Here is an 18,641-nt window from a genome sequence, read left to right as displayed (position 1 = left end):
TGTTGGACAACATCAAGTTTTAGCCAAATCATTCTTTCACCTCCCAAAGCTTTGCAAGCAATCAGTTTGGCCATGTTCATAAAGGAATCTAAACTGAAGCATCTGTTTAGAGTGACATATTATCTAGTCCTTAGATAGAAGGGCATTGCCACACAAAGAACTCATCTCCTTAATATGGAAAACAGTGAAAAGAAACTAGTTATCTTCCTAGGCACTGTCTCTGCCTGCCTATTAGACACACAGCCTTCCTTTCCCAGTTGCAGAGAGATTCGCCTCATGTCTTTATCAGCTCATGGGTGGGCTCACACACTTAAAGGAAAAACAACATCATTAGTGGCTTTTCAGTAGGAAGGTTCCTTGGTGTATAAGGCAGAGATATGCAATATCAGGATTGAAGAATAGAGAGTAATCATTTGCTCTTTTGTGAAAGAATAACTACTTGTATATATTTCAGTGAATAGATGAGGAAAAGGGCTCAAAATAACCAAAAGACAGTAATTTCCCCCCCCCCCCCCCACATTTCAATGCCACAGGAAATTGTGGGGACAACAGATTTCAAGAGATTTTTGCATGGAGGGCAGGTATGTTGGCACTTCATAAACACAGGATGTGCAGTTACTGAAGTGTAAAATTCTACATGCAGGAAGGTAGGAGGACTCTCCCTGTAGAGGATACCTCTGTAATTGGTGTTCTTCTTCCCCCCACCTTCTGCCAATGGGAGCAATAAAGCACTGGGTTGGTTGATCTTCAGCCTACATTAATGTACAAGTCATCAAGTCAATTGTATTTGTACTTGAGAGTGAGGCTTAATTCTGACTGTGCCTGTATCTGAGGAGATCCTGCAGCTCAACCCACTGGAAAAGGCAAATGATATGGTAGAAGTCAACATGAACATGATTCTTCTAAGCTCTATGCTGATAAGGGCTCCCATTGCCTACTCAAGTTTGGAAAAAAATCTGGAAAGAGTTACCATCAGTTGGGTTTCAGAACAAAGATGCTATTGAATTTTTGTGATATTGTTGTTCTCCCTCCCTTCCATCAAATCACAAGGTATATAGCAGATTATTTCATCTGGATGTGTTCCAATTCAAGACCATTTCTCATGCAACAGCTATTTCAAAAACATAAACTCTCCACATGGTAAACTTGGTTAGGTCACGTTACCTCTTTCAGACTCAAGGATAGGAACTACATGACAAGGACCAGCAAGTAAGTGAAAAAAGTATCTCAGACTTTGCATCCAGGAAATTCCTTTTCTGCTACAGACTCTCAATGGATAAAACCAATGAGAGAAAGCAAGTGCTCCTTATATGACAAGGGCAGGAGAGGATACATAGGTTAAATTTAATGGATTCTGCAGTTATGGGAGCCACCTTGGTGCCACATACAGACAGGAAAGGGTCTTAAGGTTTTTGAAAAGTAACTGCACCATATCCAACACACACACAAAAAAACCAGTTCTGCAGACAAAGAGACTGCTTAGCTATTTTCTGTGTGCTTATTTATAGTAGTGTGGTGGGTTAGAAATTCCCCCCCACAACATGACCTTTACCAGTATTGTGTCAGATGGTGCTACCAACACATAAAGACGAGGTCCTATGGATGTTGTGCTTTGCAGTGCTATATATAAGCAACACAGAAATGGGATCAAGCCTTCTGGAGGAGCCAAATGCTGCCTGCATCTACCTTGGCCACCAGGAAGTTCATACTGGTTAGTGGGTACCTATAGATGCTTAGATATTAAGAAACCAGCTACTTGGCTGCCTTACTGAACTGCAGCAAAGAAACTTTATTGGTTTTTTAACTCTGCAACTGTTAAGTGCTGGAGGGATTCAACTGAACAAAAAAACCCAAAAAAGCAAACACACACCCCCCCCCCCCCCCAGTAAGCTTCCTCCTGGACATGAAACAAGTAACACTAATAAACTGACCGATGAAAATGAACTAGACCATTTCTACAGAAATATCCATCACAGTCCTAAACTAATATGTGAAATGGTGCCATTATTAGACCCTGTCCAAGGAATTTACATAAATGATAGTCTTTAAAAGGCAATGGTTTCTGATTCCAGCTTTGAGACATGAGATCTATGTCAGCACAACATAAGAACAGGGAAATTTTTAAAGCTAATGACAACTGCTAATATTTTATATATATATTTATATATGTTAAAGAAATATATATATTGTAGCAGATGTCAAAAGCAGTTAGTTTCAACTCAACTTATTAGTGCATGGCTTTTAGCCAAAAGCAATTCACATTTTCAGAAGTGTACTATCACATATGTCTTAATATCAGAAATGTGTTTTTAAAAATGTATGTGATAAGTCACATATGGTAGAAGGAATCTGTACAGCTTTCAGCCCTTATGACAATGGAAGCTACTAACTTTATTTTGCATAGCTGAAGAACATTAAAATTCAAGTGAAATTCTCTTTGACATTTGAGAGCTACAAAAGCAACGAGTAAAAGCTAGACAAGTCTGAGCTGTACTAAATGTGGCTGTGACACATATAAATGCAATCCATATATATTTCTGCTATCTTAAAAGACACTATTCTTCCTTTTGTCCTGAGACATAATATTTTAGCAGCAATCATAATTGTTTACAGATATCTTAAGTACCTACACTGTCACTGAGAAATACTGGGCAGATTTTTCAGCTGTTTTGTTATGCAGAGTGTAATTAGTATGTATAATGGATTCCCTAGGGTACTAATAGAAGCTGCCACTATGAACATAGTCAAAGAGAAGTTAAATAACCAGTTGGGGGAAACATGACAGGGTGAAATATGCACGCATGTAGGTGGAAAGACTGTCCATCTGGCCTTCTTCCATTCCACAATGTTACACTTACTCAAGCCCCATAAAGGAATGATTTAACCTAAATCACCCTTTCCCCTCACTTCCAAATCCTTCTGGTGGATAATTGGGCATTAGTGCCACATACACAGTGCTTAATAAATACAAGGAGCAGTATCTCTGTTATATGTGGGAAAACTCAGTTCAGTTGAGTTATTCCTGAGAATTTGACTCAAAATATTTAAAAAAGTGAATGAATGATAAATGATTACTTTGGAGTTGTTCCATAGTACTCTCATCACCTCGCAATTCATGGATTCTCTAGAATGTGAGGTGGAAACACAGCCCATTTCATACTCTTTGTTAAACAAGCACCAGCTAACAATGGCTTTAATTCAGCTTGCACTGAATCTGAACTGGCCCTATAGGAAAGAAAGGTCTCTTGTCTTATTAGAAGTTTCATGTGGCATCAGGTCCCTGTTGAACCCTATTTCAAATTTTTATCAGATTGAATGAAACATAGAACAGTTTATGAATATCTTGCATCTTGCCTGAGCACTCCAAGGAGTGTTCATCTCTACTTTTTGTTCACTTTAGAAGGTGACTATACGTGATGGAAGCCAATTGAGAAGAACTTTATTCTTTTGTTATGTGTGCTAAACCATGATGATTGTGAGTCCCTTCAGTGCCTATCCTTACAAATACAAACCCACTCCAGTCCAAAAGCCAGCATCATCAGCAAACTACTATAAAAATACTTCCTCTGTCTGTAACAGGAGTATACAGTTACTGGGACTTAGTTAAACTGCAATGATCACCTACTGAAGCTAAAAATCTGTGTTTTATGGGTACATAAGAGCCCATTAAGACTGGAGTATTCATTATTTAAGCAGAATCACTGATTGCTGGTAGCGTTAGCTAAAAATGCCTTTTCTCAAAGAGCCAGGACATCTATATAGCAACTTTCTTAATTCAATGATATATGGTTGAGTGCTGCCGCTAGTGCCCTAAGATTTAAGAACTTCTCATAAAATGCCCTGGAAATTGCTCCCTGGTAGCTTGCTCATCCTTCACAGAGCCCAGCTGTAAAGAGCAGAAACATACGTGTGTGTATGGTGTGTGAGAGAGACACACACACAGAGTGAGAAAGAGCTCTTAATCAACAGGATGACAAAGCCTTGATACATAGGTGCAAAATATTCCCATGTGTCTAGAAATACTTTGGCACGTTCCTAGTTATTTCCCCCCTGTCAGACCTTCTCAAGGATTGCAATTAAAAATCATAATCTTTTTAGCATGTACGAACCTCCCCAAGGCTAGGAGCACTACGTATTGAATATGATTGTGATATTATTTGGCAGCTATTCATAGACAACACATTAAATTCATGGAAACTGAATGAAACTTGGGGGGTGAAACCATTAGGGACACATGAGAAATCCAAAGCTTTCCTCAATGACACTGACCTTTTAATAGCTATGATTAGGGGCAACTTGAATTCTATTATCTCTTTCATCACCCTTCCTACTGTCCTAATCTTTTTAGTGATTGTACACAACAACTCTGTTAAACTTGCGTTTTAAAATGGATACAAAAGTAACTTACTTTACAGGAATGTTTCTCAGCTTCGTCTTTTCAGCAGCCTGCAAACAGAAGAGGGGTGGGGAAAACAAACAAGTGAGCACCGCGCCAAAGCACAACCAAGCTGCAAGCAAACGTCAACCTGCAGATGTTCTTCATAAGTGCACCCCCAGGCAGCTGGTCACAGCCAGAGCTCTAGAGGGCTGCAGGAGCTGGACCCTTCCAGAGAGATAGTGCTACAGGTTTGAAATACTTTTGCCCCAGTTTCTAGTATCAGAGTGCTTTGTCTGCTTTTGATGGCCATGAGTGTTTAGGAACTGCTCATTCAGGACAACTATTTCATTTCCTGCTCCGAGGCTTGGCCCCTTTGTCACAAGCTATCTGTTCATATCTGGAACAACAGGAAAAAAAGAAAGGGAAGAACGGACTCCATTTCCAAAAGAGGTTTTATTCACCAACAGCAGAAAAGGGCAAGGGATGGCCAAATGTTCAGATCAATTTCCTCTTGTGAAACCTTTGAGAAAACACACTCCAAATCATCTAAATGAGTAAATCTTTGGGCCCCTCGGCCTGCACCACCTCAGACATGGAGCCTGGTTCCAGTTTATTGCTGAACCCATTGATCTGTGTACAGTCCATTTATCATTCATGAAAAGAGCCAGTGATCTTCACAGTATATTAGAAGAAACAACTCAGATCATCTGTCAACGGCCCTCTCATTTCTGTTTCCCTCTCCACGGGGATTTCATCTCCTTCGATTCTTCTTGAATTAAAATGTTGCTAAGCAACACAGCTGGGGGCACCGATGGCAGTCGCGCCACTCTATCACACTGGTTAAGCTGCTCAAGATCTTAGTGGAGATTTTTTGTTCTTTTTTCTTTTTTTTTTTTTAATGTTTCTGTGGCATAATTATGTAACGTGAACCAACCTTGCACCCCCCCCCTCTGATTTTTGTCAGAATAGGTAAAAAACGTTTTAACACAAGAAGGCTTGAAAGAGCACCTTCAGATGAACTAGTGCTGCTGTATCGTTTCAGAGGATTCCTTCTAGCATCTGCAGAACCAGACTGTAATAGATTTAAATGTGGAAAGCAGTCAGATGGTTCATGAGATTACAAGCAAGGATAGTGGTGAAACGCAGAATTAAGACGACTCATCCATAAACCTATTATAGTAAGGAAAGTTTTAGTGCTTAATTACCTTCAGAGATATTTTTATAAAGCCTACCAAGATGGAATAGAAGGGTTTTGGTGAAAAACTTTAACCTCTGCTATGCTTAGGGATGGGAATAAAATGGTTCCCACATAGGAACTGTTAATGTTAGCGTTCTGAAAAGTGCTCACATAAGCCCTTGAAGAATTAAATCCTTTATGGAAGCTGTCTAAGTTTTGAAAGCTCTGGGATGTGCACAACTGGGCTCCAAATTTTGCCAAAATGAGTTTTCCTTTGAGCTCTACAATGGGGTTAGTTTTTCAAAATACCCACTGTTTTGGCACTTCTGCTTCCAATCACATTAAAGATAAAATCTGTGTTCAAATCCATGGAAATCCCTAATAATGAGTTTAAAATTTGGAAGAAATAATTAGAGCTTTGTGAGAGCTGAGGTAGGGCAACAGCAACCCTCTGAGCTGGCTCCCAGAGTGTGAATAAAAATGTGTTTCTTTCATTCGGATTCTATTTTCCATCCAATGAATAACTCAATGAATGCATGATAGGAAACAATTATATTAATTGTACAGTAGAGTTGCTAAATAAAACACTTAAACCTCAGGAAAAGCTAAACTTAAGATTGTATAAGCAAGTGCTACAGGCTCAAACCTAACAAACCTATCACAAAATTGGGTCCCTGCCTCTTTGGTGAGATGAAGTGAGTGGTGCTTCTTCCCAATGATAGTCTCCCAGATCTCCCTTTCTCAGCTGTTATGTTCAAACGCAAGAGTCAGAAGAATGCTAAGAAATCTTTCTGAGTAGTAAACTACCTGTAACGACACACAAATGTTTAATTTAAAATGGATTAAAACACCATGAAAAATGGCATTTCACTTTCCCAAGCCTCACACTAAATGCCAAGTTTCAGCTCCATCCTGCAGTGAAATAGAATTATTTTTAAAGCTCATAAATAGATTCTGCATTGATATTTTGCTAGACTCTTCTATAAACTAAGCAGTTGGACTACAATGATTCTGAGCTCAATCACATGAAAATTACATCTAAATAATCCTCCACCCGCTCCCCACTCCCCAGTTATTCAAAAATCACTACACAAAAACTGATATGAAAATATGGATAAAGAAAATAAAAGAGTGTCTAGGATCACAAGTAAATAATAATATTGCAGCTGACTCTAATACAAAGTAAAACAGAAGATACTCTGGAGAGCATGTGTGTGATGGTGTGAGCTAAAGTGTTTACATGGAAGATTAAAGATGAAGATACTTCAAGGAGTAAGAACTGGCAATGTCGAAGTCATAGAATATTAAAGAGCAGAGTCTACACTGGATGTTTGATATTTGACTAGTTAGCTACATTGATGTCAACTCTTTACCCTGAAAGCTTTAGCAAGAAAGAATTACGGTTACATTTTATTTTCTCGGACCATGAACATTCTAGCACATATATTTCCTTCAAACTTTTACAAGGAGAATCTCCATTCCATCCCCCACCCCCCTTTGTTATTGGGAGAAGGCACTTTCCTAACTCTAAAGAAAAGGCACCTGCTGGAGGGACAGCATTCTTCACACACATGCCCATTCATATGATTTTAAATAAATGTTGCAAATGCTCAGGTTAATCTACATGCCAGCCTGGTTTAATGTTGCATGATTAAGCCACTGGTCATTTTAGTTTGCCTCTGAGTGGGACCATTGTGGTGTTAAACGCAATACAAAATACGTTAAGGATTCCACCTGAGAAAGAAATGCAGGATCTGTCCTTCTGCTTTTATTTGTCTTGTAGGTGTTGCTCCTTCATTTTTCAAAGCATATTTGTTGCCTTATTATGAGCATGCCCAGTGGCAGAAGATAAAGGAAGGCAAAATCAAAGTGACGTTGAGTAACTCTACGCAGTAAGCTTTGATGCAGAAACATATTGTTTGAAAATGTTTGGTGTGCAGTAGGTCTGTCAATTAGAGCTAATTATTTTTCTCTGATCAGGAAGAATGAAATCTTGTTTTAGGCAGGTTTCTTTGAAATGTACGGCTCTTATATAACTTCATTACAGGAAAATACTTCTTCCAAATTACTTTTTTTTCTGGGCTGCTTAGCTATTGACTCAAATTGTCTGTGTTGAGTAGTTCTCTCTGCTTTGATAATTAACTTTTGATCATTACTGAATTTAGCAGCTCTAGTCAGATGTGTTCATAGCCATCCTCTTCAACTATTTCAGTGTTCATCGCCTTTAATCTTTGAACAAAATGATCTCATTGAGCTTCCATCAACCTCGCTAGTCAGTTAATAATTCCTGTTTCTCATCTTCATGACTGAGTTTGATTTGTTTTAGACTTGATGCAAGCTTTTGATTATTAATTTAAGCTATTTCAAAGACAAACATGTTTTAAGAGTTATTTTTTTTATCTTGTATTCCTAGTCCTTTACAAATAAGAAACTGGTTTTAACTTCACAATGATTCCTGCACTTCATATATTAAAAGTACTAGCAAGAAACAGAGCAGGCAGGAGGTCCCTAAGCCATGGCACATGGACCCTGAGTGGGAGATGATGCTGAAAATGAGTGGAATGAATTTGGACTGGTATAATGTAACATTCAATAGGTATAAGGAGAATTACATCATGGGACCTTTGCTAATTTTGATTTTGAAAACATGCATTAAAATAATTTAGGATGATTAGAAAATGGAAGCCAGAGTGAACTAGACACTCATTCCACTTTAATTTGTAATGCCCTTCCTTTTTTTTTTTTTTTTTTACAGTTATGGCCTTTCCATAATTGTGTCTCTGCTCTCTAAGACCTTATTTCACCAGCTGACTGTTGAGTAAGAGGAAGAAAATGAAGAATACGTGAACAGTAGTAAGTTAGAGAGGATCATCCATCAGAGAGTATATGTTTCCCCTTGACTTTTATAACTGTGAATGACTTCTACCTCTTATGTTGCATTACAGCTGATTTTGGCACTAGCTGTTTTAACATTAGTTCAAGAACCATCTTCAACGTGCCTTACTTGATCCGCAGTGTGGATATACTCATACAGTTATTTTTTTAAGTAGGTATTTAACTATTACAAAAAAAAGATTAAAGATAGGAATATGCACAAACTGCTTTTAGATTGTATGCAATGACTGCAAACCGTGAAAAATGATGCTTTTCTTTGTCACTATCAACAACTGGACTGACTCTTGGATAAAAACCAGAAAAATTACTCCAGTCAGAACAACTTTTCTGCATCACAAAGCTTGAAGAGAATGAACTGGCAAGAGGCTGGGTCAAAAATACTGAATTAAAATAACTGGCACCTGCAAGAAAGCATATAATATTTTTGGTCAAGTGTTTGCTATCCAAAATAAAAATGTATTTTCCATTGTGTAAGTGAAAATCCAGGATTTTCAGTGAAAACTATTTGATTTTGAGAAAGTGAGATTAGACAGGAAGTAATTTTTAAGAATGCCTCCTCATCTTCTTGATTCAGAAACACTGATCAGCCACTTGAGAAGGGAACTGCTGAACCTCTTACTGTCTCTTAGGGTGAGACAGATAATGCTTCATGCCATCGAATCTGTTAGCAGAAGAAGAAAGGTCTTCATGCTTTAGCTTTTTCCTATGCTGCAATTCTAATTTAGGTTAATCTCCCAGATTCTAAGTACCTCTTTATGCCTGAGTAAATAGATAAGCAACTCAATACAAGCTTACAACCCACTGATGTTCTCCTCTCCTGTAAGTATAGAAGAGATCCTTGGAGAACCCATTCAGCAATCCAATATAAACAAAGAAATTTTTCACATTAGCTGAGTTATGTCTATAGCTATATATATACATCTGTCTTTGTAATTATAATTCCTCTTGGAACTTACACCATGCTCTTATTTATACAGAATGTCTTACTTATGATCCTAAGTAACGAACCAAAACCCACTGCTTACAGACTGCACTGTATTGTGCTCTGATTCTGTAATGATACAGTTGGTGCTAACTACAACTTCCTGTGGAGGAGGCAAATGTAGTGTACAGCACACAAACCATCCAGAAAGCCCAAATACAAGGCTGAAGGATTAGTATGTGATGATACATGCATACATTTTCTTTTTTACTTCATTGGTTACACTCTCCTCTACCTGTCCCCTAATGTCAACAGAGGAGATTGTATTTCTTTCTTGCTAATTGCCTTTGACATCAAGTTGGCAACCTTGTATTTGAGATTCTGTGTGTGATGTTCCAGGTCAGTCTCACCTCGAGGACAAAAAGCCCAATGTTAATGTATCTAGGACCAAAAAAAAAATAAATGGAGAAGATACCCACCTCATCATGCTGCATTTTTTAAAAATGAGTATTTTTCCTTCAGAAGCCAAACGTGGAATGGATAAGCTAAGATCCATTTTTCAAAATATCAAGTCACCAAGCATGTGCTATCTACAAATCAGAACGGTTCATTGAACTCTCGCTGTGTATGAACCACAGAGAGCTTCTCATCATTGCTTTGAGCAATGCAGTAACCTTCATGGCTTCACAGACAGTTGCTTAAGAATACCTGAAATACTGGAAATTTAATTTCAATTGGTGCAGTGGAGGCTGGGTAAAATGAAAAGCAGAGTTTAAGTGACTATCTCTAAAGCAATCTGTCTGTGGGTTAGGAGTCACCTTCGTCCTTGATGTAAGTGAACTGCTTTTAATTGAGGAACAACACAGATACACTTGGGATTGTCAGCATTATTTCCCAAATATCTATTTTTCCACCAGGCCAATGGTAGAAATCAAGCTAAGGAAATATGCAATAAAAATTGTAGCCATTCTTGAATGACTATTCCTTATTTTACTGGGTTTGCATGGCAAAGTTTTGGTAATAGGGAAGCTACAGGGGTGACTTCTGTGAGAAGATGCCAGAAGCTTCCCCCATTTCCAATAGAGCAAATGCCAGCTGGCTCCAAGAAGGGCCTATTGCTGACCAAGGCTGGCCAAGGCTGAGTATTACCAGTGACAGTGGTAATGCCTCTGGGATAACACATTTAAGAAGTGGAAAAAATATGGAGAGAAGAGGGGAAACACGTGGCAGAAACAACTTTGCAGACACCAAGGTTAGTGAAGAAGGAGGGAGAGGAGGTATTCCAGAGTGCTAGAGCAGAGATTCCCAAAATGAAAACTATGGTGAGGTAGACTGACACCTTGCAGCCCATGGAGATCCATGGTGGAGCAGGTGGATGCACCTGATGAAGGCTCTGACTCTGTGGGAATTCTGCTCTGGAGCACATTTCTGGCATAACCTGTTCTAATTTTGATTTCTCCATCCAACAAAGGAGAAATTGTAATATTCTACTGATTTGAATTTTGTAGTCCTGCAAAGTATTGTCAAGTTCCTTTACAAATGCTAATCAAGGAGGTCTAGTAGATTCACATGGACTGACAACATCAACTGACCTGATAATTGAAGACACCTATGGCAGAGAAGAGAGCTCCCAAAAAGTTAGGCAAATAGTACTGAATGGTCCATGTTTAAGAAAAAAACATTCCAAACTGATATTCTGGTTTAAAACATCCTTTCCTAGCAAATAATTTGTTACAAATTCATTACTAATTACCTAGACTTGGTGGACAATAATACTATTGTATATATAAAAACATCTAGCTAGGAATAAAACTCAGCATTTGTTGTTGCCTTATTTACTGATGATTTTTCTAAAACCTGTGCTTGGTTAAACCCTCCAGATGGCTAATAAATGAAAAAAAAAAAAACACCAACACATTATTTGTTGAGCTTACTCCAAAGTTGCATTTCAACATGTTAACCATGATTAAAAAATCTTGAGGAGGCAAAAGAAAAAAAAAAAGGTAAAGAAACATTTGTAAGAGAAATATTTTGTTTATCTAAACATCCCTCAAGAACTAAGCAGCAAAAGGCCAGATTCAAAGACCGTCCAGTGACCTCATTGTGCAGCTGCAGATAGTCTCCACAATCTGTGTACTCCTCAGTTTCCTGGTTCTAATAGAAGGTGAGTAATTCTTTCTGTCTCAATCTCTGAATCTCACTTGAATGGTGTTGATACTCTGAGGTCTCACAATATGGTGTGTTTGTATTGTGCAATGCCTAATTGCTACTTTTGCAACATTCACACTAGTTAAAACTTGCTGCTTCAAAATAGAATGGAGGATAGACAGACATCTTGGAAACAGCCAAAATAGAATGGAGGATAGACAGACATCTTGGAAACGGCCCCTTGCACCTCTGCTCATCTGCCATGTAATCCAGTTAGATTTCCTTTTTGTGGCAAAGGCCTTTATCTTAGTCCTTCCAACCTATCCTTAGTGTTTTCCCTTCTCTAAATGAATGAATAGTTCCCTAGACTTGAGAAGCAGAAGGGGAGAGTCAAAGAGTACCAGCAATAGCAGTGCTGGGAAGATGTGCATTGATGTTGCTGTTGTTCATGCTGCCCATTTGTTTCCTGTGCAGGACTAAAGACTTTAAGGATTTTAATTTATACTTCACATTACATCTCCACTGAATGTTAAATCTGTTATGAACAGGCAGCAGAGGTAATAGAGGCAAACACACATGGAATAACTCTTTGCTGACCTTGGTCTCATTTAGTACATTGCTCAGATGACATAGGCAATTACAAAATTGCACAGCTCCAAAAATTATGTTTAACATTATTGCCATGAAATTGCTAATTTTGTAAAGCAGGCACACTCTCTGTGAGACCACACTGCCCAAATCTATTGCACTGTCACACTGTGGTCTTGACCTGTCCCTAGGAGCAGGCAGAAGGTCTGTTCTGCGAAGATTCATCCTGCTGGCACAGAATGGAGCAAACCTTGCTGTGGCAGATGAATTCATCTGAAGAAAAATTAAGGTGTTTGGTTCTCACTACTGTTCTCCTTCTGGAATACCTCCAGGGGAGATCAACTTTCACTTCTTCTCCCCTTATTCTATCTGACAGAAGCTAATTACTGGATTTATCATGCCCTTTTCATCACCTGCTTTACACTTGTTCTGGCCACCTGAGTCTCTCCTTCAAACTTTCACAACCCCCCTAGTTTCAAAGACAGCACTATCTCTATCCTCTACTGGTGTAAAAAACTCCCAAGAACTTAGATTTTGAAGTTCACAGATGGTTATTCGGGCTTTTACAAAAGAGTGACACTGCAGATGGCCAGTATAAGAAAGGCAGACACTTACTTTACCAAAATGCTTCACAAGGCACTCATGATAAAAATCACATTCTCCTTTTGAGGAGAAAAGAGAGATAAATGCTTACTGTGTGGTCAGATTAGTGTGTGTTGAGCACTGAGATGGCCTGCAGATATTACAAACTTCAGAATTATTTTAACAGGACAGTATGGTCAGGTCTGACTTTTCTCTTAACAACACTGCTGGTGTCAATCCAGTATCTCACCTGCTACAGCCTCGGCTTGCAGCCAAAACAGTACAGGGCTTTTGCATAAGTGGCACAAATAGCAAGAGGCCCTGGGGAAACAGATTTTCCCCCCAAGCTTATCATAAAGATTCCTTTACAAAGAAAGTGTATGCACAAGCATGCACACACACAGAGTACAGGACCAGTCCTGTGGACTGAAAGCTGCATCTCCCTCCTCCTTTCCATCCCCAAAAGGCCTGCAGACCTCCAGCACCTGGACCTTACAGCTGTACTGAGGAACAACTGGCTTTCCCCACTCAGTTTAGTAGTGATGGAGCCATCAGGCCTTTTTAAAGCTTCTCCTTCAGGTGAACATTTTATGGTATGGCTTTGAAAGCCTGGATGCTTCTGGCTGGTGGCATGAAAAACTAAACCCAGGAGAAGCACCTGAGTTAGCTAAGGGGCTATGAAGTTCCTGATTATTTGTGGGGAAGCCAGGAGAGGACTTCTTGCAACTGTATTTATCCATCTTTTTAACTAAGGCATTTCATTCTCCTTTTGTTAGAGCTGCCTACCAGTATTTCCTTCTCCCATATTATTTTCTTTACTGAGGTGGAGGGTTTTTGAAACACTGAGCTGCCGGCATATAAGAGGCAACCCATGGAAATAGCCAGGCCAGTAGGTGGGATGGGACTCCTCCAGCTCCTGTGCTGGTCTAGGCAGCTGCTACCTCAATGTCCAGGTAAGAGCATGGCTGCAGCCTGCAGGGGCAAACTTACTGTTGTTCATCTGTAGTACTGTGCACTCTACAGCAGCCAATTGTCCTGCGGGTTGTATTAAACCTCTTCCTCACTGATGGATGACCTCCACAATAACAACATGTGCAGAAACAATTACATGAGATTCTGTGAATTTGAACTAGTTAAAAGCTTTTGATAACACTGTGTATTTTAGTGGGCTGTGATGTTTTCACTCACAACTGCAGCAAGCTCAGCCTAGATCTCAGAGTGATGACTGAAAGCTTCTGCTGACAATAAACAAATATATGGTATGAACCTATGTCATTACTATGTGAATTGTGCCCTTAGACTTGTCAGCTCTCAAATATCTTATTACCAGAGATTTGTCTAACAGAAGCTGGAGTATTCATTTACACAATTGATAATACATCATTGTTTCAACTAGTGCTGTGCAGAATAAAATCTGAGTATCAATTAACATTGGCTGAGGTAGCAAGAAGAGACCTAGCTTCATGAAAGGATTTTTCATGGCTATAGACTGACAGGGTTACAGAATGACTGCATTATCCTAATAGCTTCTGTTTTCATTAATGGCTTAATGAAAACATTTCCCTACAATTATAAAACATGACTGTAGATCTTAAACACTGGAATGTGGGTTCTTTATCAAAATACATGCTGCCATAGCTACAACTGATGCTGCACTGCTCTGGGATTTCAGTGGAACCCAATGACAGATAAACTGTTTACATTAAAAGACTCTATCAAAGTTATTTTGCACCTAGTTTCATCCTAATCCATCTGATTTTTCTACAGCTTTGACAAGATGACCTCTCTCACTGTGTGTGCAGTATTGATGTCATTACTGAAGAGCTGTTCTTCAGCCGTTCTGCTGATAACAAAGTAAATGGAAATGTAGAGAAACCGTGGGGAGGTAAACAGCTTGTTCAGGATCCAGCTAAAAAAAAACGGGAAAAATTACAACAGGAAAGGGATCTCTAGTTTTCCAAGGAAAGTCGTCACTGTTCCACTTTAAGAAGTGCTTATGTGATACAATGAAGGCATATCACGTCTTAGAAATTCATAAACTTAAAAAAAAATAACTTGAATAAAGGCTTTCACAAGCTCACTGTGCATTATAAGAATTTAAAGCTCAGCCTGATCACATTTTCAGGCTCAGCCACACAGTCAAACATTTTGTATGCAATTACCTAATACCAGCCTAGCAAAACACAATGTTTGTGTGAAATACAAAAAATAGAGCAGGGCTATGGAGTATATTCATGTCTTGTGTTTGTATGAAGGGCAAAAAAGTGACAGTCACTAAGGGAAGGAAGGAAAAAAAAAAGAAAAGGAAAAAAATCCATTGATTTTTTTTTTCTGCCAAAACCACTATATACATAAAATACTGAAAATGGAGCAGGTCTGCAACTAGCATAAAAGTTTCTTTGGTTCAAAAACACACAGTTCACCAGCAATGTGCTTTAAATTAAGTACACATTTCAAAGGTTAACAGGACTGTTCTGTAGGCAGAAGAACAAAGAGGAGCTGGTTAAAGAAAATTGGGTACACTACAGCTACTTAAAATACTGTATCCAGGCACAACTCATTTGGATGCCTTTGAGCTCAAAGCTAATTTGAATTATACAGAGGTGCTTTAGAGAACAAAAACACTAACCTGTGTTTTATCTAAGCTCTGTTAGCTGAACCAAGCCACTAATTAAAAATCTTCACCAGTCTTCCTAATTTCTGATGTATTTTTTTAACAGACTCGTAAAGCTATTTAGAAGCTCTGTCCTTCCTCACAGAAGTGTTAACATTAGCTACTCTGAAATGCCTTGCCATCTAATGGTTTTATTAATAACACGTCTGTCATCTCCCAATCTAAAATATATCTCATAGCCAATCTAAAAATATTGTACTGTAGGACTTCTGAATGTAACAGCAATGCATACACCAACATTCCTCTCAGTGACAATGCTAAAAAGAGTTTACAGTCCAGAGAATGCCTACATGTAACAATATTTCTCAAATAATACGTTAAACAGATGTGTACCTGCTATGATAAATATTTGACATAAAAATCTATTGGGTTGGTCAGTGTGCATATTAAAAACCATTCAAGTAGGTCAAATTGTAGATAGCTTAAAACTTTAAAGACAGGAATTTTAATAAAACTGTCAATACAATTTTCTTTGTTAAAACATTTGACACTGATTATGCTGCTTATATTGAAAGAGAAACACAAGGTCTATATCTTTAGATCTTTTATTGAACTGTGAGCACAGCATCAATAACTGCTTCTCAGCTGTAAATGAAAATTGATTCCAGATCTAACCCGTCATTTTCTGTGTGTCTTTAATCCCACATCACCTGCAATGAGACACAAGAATCAGCACTTTGTCTATGGGACAAAGCACGTGTCATATGGCCAGCTCAACAGTGCCTGCACTGAAGACACTGTGGGGTGTGCTTACATGTGTTAGATGCAGACAGTAACAGGTCTCTCTCCAAGCAAGGCCAAGAAGGTGACACTGGCAGTTTGAAGCTGGGGTGTTACTTGTTTAATGCACTATTGCAGTGACTATTATGGTCTAAAGCTTTAGAGATCTGAAGTCTGAAAAGACCTGCAACAAATCTCATTGGACCTCCTACATGTCACAGCTCAAAGAAATTCACTTGACAGTTTCTGCATCAAGCCCACAACAGTCAAACGTCTAAAATGAGAGGAAGACCACAAGATCTCCATGCAATTTGCAGCATTTTGGCACTGGTAGTTTGGCTTTCCAGCCAGCTACCACTTGCTGAAGCCTTTTAAACCTTCTGGGGTGTAATTAATATGTATGGTCTCATTTCAGGAATCCTTTTCTTGGTGATATGTTGCTAGGTCATCATCATGCATGCCTTAACCAAGAAAGACCTAACAGTTATATTAAGGAGCATTCTCCAGATTGATTTTATAACTCTGAGGAACAATTTCCAGTTGTTAGAAAATGTGTTTGAAAAGTGAATGATAACAGTGGACAGCATGTTTAGTAACAGTAACTAATACTATCTAATAGAATAAATACCTGCCACTGATTTCCCCTTGATTGTTCTCATCCTATCCAGAAATCAAGGTTTAACTCTTTAATTATATGACTGACTGTAGCTATAATGTGTACTTGGATTCCCTTCAACAATGGGGACAAAAGAAAGGAGACATTTAACATCTGAAAGAGCATGAGGTCCATGGACCCCTAAATAAATGCAGTACAGATCTGAAGTAAGTGTGCTCATTCATAGGAGTGAGCAGAAGAGCTTTGTTTCTTGCAGACAAGCTTCCAACACTCTTCCACCTTGACAAATGGACTACTGGTAGTCTCAGAAGACAGGCTGAGAGACCAAACTCTCTCCACATACTAGAGATGTTCACTAAAAGTTGAGATCAAGGTGCATTTATGGATCTGTGTTACAACCGTCCCTGCCATGTAAAGATTGAAGGGTCCCAAGCAATTCTCAAAGGACAAATCCTAGGGTTTCCAAGTGACCACTGCTCTCAAAGGATTTTGGTTTTCTTGAAATATGTGTAGATGTAAAGATAATAAACCTGATTTCTACATACTGTGGTTTTACTTTTAAAAAACCGAAACAAGGAGTAAGTTCTAGTGCATGCTTCACATTGGCTATAAGCCTGTAGGAAAATAACTTTACAAATAAATAAATAGTGTAAAGCAATGATTCTATTCCTGTATAGAAACACTGCATAGACTGTTAGAATGGTTTTGAACAGAATTTTAACCTTTTCTCTCCTTGTCAGAATGTACATGTGTAGCCCTGAATTAAAATGGTGTCATTTGAGTGCAAATTGTTTATGGCAAAAAAATAATAAAAAAAGTATTTTTCCAACCTTGGGCTCCACAGCTGAATATGCAACATTGTAAAGTCCACATATTGTAATTGCCTTGATCTGTCTCTCATGAAGGAGTATTTTACATACTTTTTTGAAACAATATTTTGCAGTCAGAAACCATTGCAGTTACTTTGTTGATGCTTATGTGTCTGAGCAGTGGGCCAGATCAACCTTCCTTCACACTTCCAGTCCCTATCTTTAAAGAGATATGGCAGAAGCTGCTGAAGTGTGAAGGTGCTGCCAGTGTAATGCCTGAGTGGTGCAGCAGAGCCATGCTGCTCAGCTTTGCAAGGCCTTAGTGTGGGATGCAGTGTGTGACAAAAATCTAAAGGATAGAGCCATTCAGGAAACCTAAAAAGCTGTGGATTCTTTCCTATAACGTGTATAAATTTGTCTATAGCCTCTGTTTGTGACACAAATAAGAGACACAACCATACATATGTGGGGTAAGGTGAAGGTTTCCCTTGAAGTGTCAGGCATTTACAAAATATACTCAGTGTGGTGATTGTCCAGACAGTTCATTTGTTTCTTACATGATTGGAAGTCTTCATGTTTGGAATCCCTGCAGAGACAGACCACAATCTGTTTCTTAAGAAAATATTTGGGAGAGCTAAGGAAATTTTAATCAATTCTAATCACTTAGAAGGAGATGAAGCTCACACTGGCAAAAGGAAAAACATTTTCTACGTACTTTTTTTGAGAAAGTACATGAAACAGCCTTGTGCTCTCTTGTTGGCCTGCAGCTTATGTTGTGAATGGTATTACTGCAACGCCCCAAAATGCTTTTGATGCAAGTACAGTAAACTATCATGCAATGACATTCAACTGATAGAACAACTTTGTCAGATTATATGGTCTACACACTTATAGCAGATGTATTTACCTGTTCATTGTCATCTTCATCACTGCTGAGTTTCAGATCATCCTCAAGCATTCTGAACAAAAGAGAGACAATAGAGAATTTTACATTTAATGAATTAACTTTACACACAATGGACTGAATCTACTCTTCAGCAAAGTCAGAGGAAAGATTTTATTTCAGTTCATCATCAGCAAAATGTGGTAAGTAAACTGATGAATACTCTATGTGTGATGCTGGTTAAGAAGA

General features: G+C 38.6%; 1 protein-coding gene across 1 annotated transcript in view; it reads right to left on the bottom strand.

Moving 5' to 3' along the window:
* AFF2 (ALF transcription elongation factor 2) overlaps positions 1-18,641 on the bottom strand; it is a 331,562-nt gene that overhangs the window by 68,602 nt on the left and 244,319 nt on the right. The window contains exons 10-11 of the mRNA XM_054388853.1: positions 18,417-18,468; positions 4,409-4,446 (exon numbers count right to left, since the gene is read on the bottom strand). Of these exons, the coding sequence (XP_054244828.1) occupies positions 4,409-4,446; positions 18,417-18,468 (90 nt within the window). The remainder of the gene's footprint in view (positions 1-4,408; positions 4,447-18,416; positions 18,469-18,641) is intronic.

Source organism: Indicator indicator, chromosome 17 (assembly GCF_027791375.1).
Source record: "Indicator indicator isolate 239-I01 chromosome 17, UM_Iind_1.1, whole genome shotgun sequence".
NCBI classification, from domain to species: domain Eukaryota; kingdom Metazoa; phylum Chordata; class Aves; order Piciformes; family Indicatoridae; genus Indicator; species Indicator indicator.
This window is presented reverse-complemented; position numbering and strand designations above follow the sequence as displayed.